The following is a 5,205-nucleotide window of genomic DNA, read 5'->3' on the forward strand; positions in this document are numbered from 1 at the left end:
TAGGTGGCGCCGGGTGACCATGCACCAAGAAGACCTACAAATATGAAATAATGGTAAATTACAATTTACTATTGTATTGCTAATAACGGAAACAAATTTGTGTCAATAATGGGCCTCATAATGAGCACCTGAACGAAATGGTTGTTGTTGATGAACCCGATACATATCTCCTTGCGAGATGCAACCGATATTGGGATCGTTCTAAGAGGGAGAAAAGTAAGGCATTGTTAAGAAGATAAATGAGATAACACAACATTGTAAAAAGATGATATCAGATGACCCATGTCAGGCATTGTCATCCAATGACTATATGCAACATTTGATTCAAAATACACTAAAGTAGTAGTTAACTCATGAACTCTTTCTTGGCCCCCAAACAAACTCTTATAGTGATCTATATGGGCATGTAATTCTTGTAGTAAGTCTTTCCTCACTTGCAACCATCCATCTTCCCCAAATCCCATAAATCTAGCAATGGTTCGGAATCCACAATTACCATCAACATCAACATTTTTCACGAGTTGAATATATGGCCTCAAACTTGAAGGAAGTTCACCTACAAAAGACAAATTGGTTTTTTTTTTTTTTTTTGTTGATCGATGTGGGTATACCTACACACATACAATCCATTGCCAAAGTTAGTTAATACATGTTGTATAGGTATAAACATAATTAATCGGTTTGCAAACTCACACCTTTGGTCACTGCATTGATTTTAATTTCTTTGGGCACGTATTTTTCTTCAAACCTACACGTGGTGAATAGATGTCCTGTGCAGATGAAACAAACTCAAAAGCAAAGGGCTCACGACGAGTAGAAGTATCAATCTTCAAAGATGGTCAACCCCGTGGGTTAAGCTTCACTTCAAGTTCAACCAAGAATGTACTCTCAGGTGTATGTATCTCTCTCAACTTCTTTAACATTTGAACCCGCATAGTTCGATCTACCTCTTCGTAACATCGAGCAAACATAAACAACTCTGATTTGCAATCCAAAAATGAATTTGATTTTTTAGGAGTATTAAGCATGTCCAACTTGGACCAATGTGGATCTACAGAAGTTAGAGGAATTGGTCGATTTTCTCTCATATAATCTGCTATTTCATGCGTACATGGTAATCCATGTGTACGCCGAACAACACAACCACATGTAATAATGTCAATGCCAACAAAAGATGCTCGCTTGGACTCTGCCAATATCATTTCTGATGCTGTAACAGACACGGTTCCACAAAGATCTTTAAATTGAGTAGGCTTGAAATTATGTTGCACAACTGTCTTGCTCTTCTCAAAAGATGATTTGATGTCAGTGTGTTGCAACTCAAGCAAATTGTGTATCCTTGACCAATTTGACTGAAAACTCCCTCGACTTGATCCAAGATATCTCTTGAGCTTTGCATGTGAACTCTCTACCCTATATATGTAAACCATTATAATGGTAAAACAGGAAAATATACGTTTTTTTTTAAATAATTAAATTTACCTGTTCGTTGTTGAATTTCCTAAGTGCATACATGTATCTGTCCATGTAGCAACAAATCTCTCCTTATATGTATCCAACCAAAAAGATGTGACATATTGAAGTGCCTCTGCATAAAAGGCGAACTCATTTTGTAGCAATACGAGTCGTTGCATGTACACTTCTTCAAAAGATGACATAACCAACATATTCCAACTTGTTATAACATATCCCATTTCTCCTTCCTCTCAAACAATTTTTTGTATTTGGCCAACACATTTTTATTAATATGCCATCTACATAACAAACTTGTAAGTTGTGGAAATATCGTTGCAACAGCATTCATTAAACTCAATTCTCTGTCTGAAACAATAACATTGGGAAGACTTTTCCCATCCATCAAACTACGCAAAATACCAAGTGCCCATATATAAGTATCCTTCCTCTCATACTGGAGGTATGCAAAACCCACAGAGAAAGTCTTTTCAGTGGATGTTACTCCTACAATCTCTAAAAGTGGCAAACGATATCGATTGGTCTTATATGTACAATCCATTAGTAACACACGTAGGAATGCACGTAGCAAATCCAAACTAACTGCATGTGCAAAGAACAAATCGGTAACAGTCTCAGTATCTTTACAGTTCCTATGCCATTCTATGTATTTGTTCATCGCTAACTGACCCAATAGTAGTTGCATTTCAGATCTCCCAGCCTTCTCAAAAACTTTATGCCGTTGACGTGCATTGTAGAAACATTTTCACTATTGCGTTGTTTAAGTGTGACTAATATCTCACTTGGTCATACCAAACTCTTCGACATATCAACCAACAAAGAAGTTTCCTCATGTGATAACCTCCCAGCATAAGAATGACCTTCAAGACAAACCGCAGCAGGATGATTATGCACACCACATATCACGATCAATGTCCAATCATCGTTTGTATCTAATTTTTTAGCTTTTAACAGAAAAGGACAGTCACATTTTTTAGTACCGGTTAGGTCTAGTGTTTTTCCTAGTGTCCCTATAACACCCACTCCTCTCACAAGCAAGAGTTAGTCTTGGTTTTTTACGATGAGTACCACCCGCATCTGATTTCTTCACAACAATAACCAAACCATTTCTCCTCCCAACATCACATGCCCACCGAATTAATTCATCTCGAGACTTGAATATCTAAAATTTTAAAAATAAAGTAATGATTTTGTTACCAATACACACATAAAGAAATAAATTAATGCACATTAACAATATATATTTGAAAAATATTTATATAATTTTCAATACGTTTGTATATTACCTCATGAGTCACAAATTCATTATTATAATCTATTATGAATTCTGAGCCAACTTTGCTGCTTCTATTTGACTCACCATCATCCTAAAATAAATAACAATACAAATTAAATTTCAAAATTTGATCGGTAAAACAGGTCCGAACCTATGAATAACGTTTGGTTACATGCTTCCGAACAAATAATAAATATTCGGTTACTAGTTTCTGAACAAATAAACAATGTTCGAGCTTGAGTTCTCGAATTTCAGTTAAATGTTCGGGAGTTTAATCCCGAAAAAATGACGAACAGATTTTATAATTTGTCATTTTTTTCAAAAAACTTACCCTTCCAAGCCCAATCTCCTCTGAGCTAAGAACAACTTCAAAGTTATGAATCTTTTCTGAGCTTTTATTGTCGTACTCTTCTCGTTTTATGGAGTTGTAGTTGCTTGAAAAACTTCCACTTATTGTTATTGCCGGAGGAGTGTAGGTAATCAAATGGTTACTAAAGGGTTTTCAAGGTTGTGTAAGTTCTGAATGTGGGATTTGGGGGAGACGAATGAGTGGTGATGGAGGTGGGTGTTTACATAAACTCTAATTCACGATATAGTAGGTGTGTAGGTTTAATTGTAAAATGGGGTGTCCCAACATTAATAATGTCATTTTTAGTAATTTCATTTAAGGTTAGTATTGTAATAAAAAATTAAAAAAAAAAAAAAAAAACCAAAAATTGGGGGTCCAACATAATTCTTTGGGTGCTAATAGCAACACTCTTTTTTTACTCTCTAATTTTTATTATTAATATATATGAAAACATTTTTAAATTAATTATATAGTCTTTTCAAATATATTTCCTTTTAGTGAAAATGAGATATAGATTTCAAATTGCATGATCAGTATGTTTTAATGATAAAAAAAATTAATGATAAAATCACTTTTTAGAGGTAAAATATTTTAGTGTCATTGCTGTATTTTTAATGATGAAATTGGGCATTTAATGATAAATTTAATTTGTAGGTATATCAATAAAATTATAATTAAAAAAATGATTAAAAAATATAAAAAATTTCAACATACAAAAAATAAAAATTTAAAAACTGTATTTAATAATCCAAAACTCAACAGAATCATCATTGAACCACAAATATTCTTGCCCCATATCTCTCCCCTCTCTCTCTCTCTCTCTCTCTCTCTATATATATATATATTGATAACCCACACATGCAAAATTGCAAGAGAGAAAAAGCAAGTTAGGAGACAGAAGAAAGAGAAGAAGGGAGATGGCATTTGGTAGCATTAGCATGACTAGGTCAATGAACCTAACCCTAGCAATGTTGTTGATGATAGTTGGGATGATGAATAGTGGTGGTGTGTGGGCTGAAGTGGGCTGCCTAGATGATGTTGAAGCCCTTGATCAATGCATGGAATACTTCAACAATAGAGACCCAGAAAGCCCACCATCACAAGCTTGTTGTGTTGCAGTAAGGGCCGCAGACATACCATGCGTGTGTCAATTTGCAACCCCAAAAGCCCTAGATGTTGTCAATGTTGCAAAGGTTGCCTTTGTTGCTCGAGCTTGTGGTAGACCTCTTCCCCATGGATTCAAATGTGGAAGTAAGACCTACCTCTTTTTCTTTTTCTTTTTCGTTTTTATTGTTATTATTTTTTTTAGAAAATTATAATAAAAAAATTAAGAAAAAAAAAACTTAGGGTTTCACTTTTATAATGAAATAAACTCTAAATTTTTAATTTTGTTTGTTTCAATCATAAATTTTTTTATTTGTTTTCATTTGCCTATTTCAGTTAAGTAAACTTGATAATAATAATAATAAAAAGTATTTTAATTATTAAACTCAATAAAAATAGATATTTTAGATATTTTATACTTACATTGAGTTTAATGATTAAAATGTTTTTTTTTTTTTTGGTTGATTTTAGTTAACAACAATAGACAAATAGCTTAGATTGAAAATAAATCAAAGATTATGGTTTAAATTAACAAATTAAAATTTTATTTTGTTATAAAGTCCAACTTTAAATTTTTATTTTTTTTTTTAGTTGCCCCTTTTTTTAGGGGCCAAAGTTAGAATGTTAGCAAGTTACTTGTAAATAAAAATACATGTTAATGTCTTTTCTTAACTTTGAACTTGTGGTACCTAAGTGCCCTTCAAAAATAGAATGGTCATGTCACGATATGTTTTATATGAGTACTAATTTTTTTTTTTTTTTTTTGAGTCAAAAAAAAAGGAAGCAGGCTCCGGGATAATCGGTTGGCAGCCTGGCTTGACGCAATCCATAGGAATGGACCTATCACCAAGGCACCAATGAAACTCAACTATACGCCACAGGCCGCTGAGGGTTCGAACCGGAGTACAGAGGGGGGTCTCAAAGAGAGCACTTCCACCTCCCCTAGGATTCGACTCTGGGTCAAGCCTGTGGAGATGAGTTGCTTTCTCCATCAGGCCACCAC

The 5,205-nt window shown here is 33.9% G+C and overlaps 1 protein-coding gene across 1 annotated transcript; it reads right to left on the bottom strand.

Moving 5' to 3' along the window:
- Positions 1 to 227: 227 nt before the first annotated feature.
- On the bottom strand, positions 228 to 3,894 carry LOC145814317 (uncharacterized). Its single transcript, XM_082910988.1, has 8 exons — positions 3,859 to 3,894; positions 2,760 to 2,840; positions 2,506 to 2,635; positions 2,266 to 2,405; positions 1,768 to 2,173; positions 1,483 to 1,588; positions 948 to 1,413; positions 228 to 611 (listed from the first exon to the last, which is right to left on the bottom strand). The coding sequence occupies exons 1-8, from the start codon at positions 3,892 to 3,894 to the stop codon at positions 228 to 230; spliced, it is 1,749 nt and encodes a 582-aa protein (XP_082767114.1).
- Between the last annotated feature and the right edge of the window lie 1,311 nt (positions 3,895 to 5,205).

The sequence above is a fragment of the Camellia sinensis genome, unplaced genomic scaffold, assembly GCF_055761805.1.
Source record: "Camellia sinensis isolate YWXY unplaced genomic scaffold, ASM5576180v1 Unanchor1, whole genome shotgun sequence".
NCBI classification, from domain to species: domain Eukaryota; kingdom Viridiplantae; phylum Streptophyta; class Magnoliopsida; order Ericales; family Theaceae; genus Camellia; species Camellia sinensis.

Excerpts from the sequence above, each read along its gene's own strand:
- LOC145814317 (XM_082910988.1), bottom strand. The coding sequence starts at position 3,894 with ATGGGGCAAGAATATTTGTGGTTCAATGATGATTCT. Across the intron at positions 2,841-3,858 it reads TGTGGTTCAATGATGATTCT|GATGATGGTGAGTCAAATAG; the intron begins GTTGAGTTTTGG and ends TATTTATTTTAG. Across the intron at positions 1,414-1,482 it reads GGAAATTCAACAACGAACAG|GGTAGAGAGTTCACATGCAA; the intron begins GTAAATTTAATT and ends TTACATATATAG.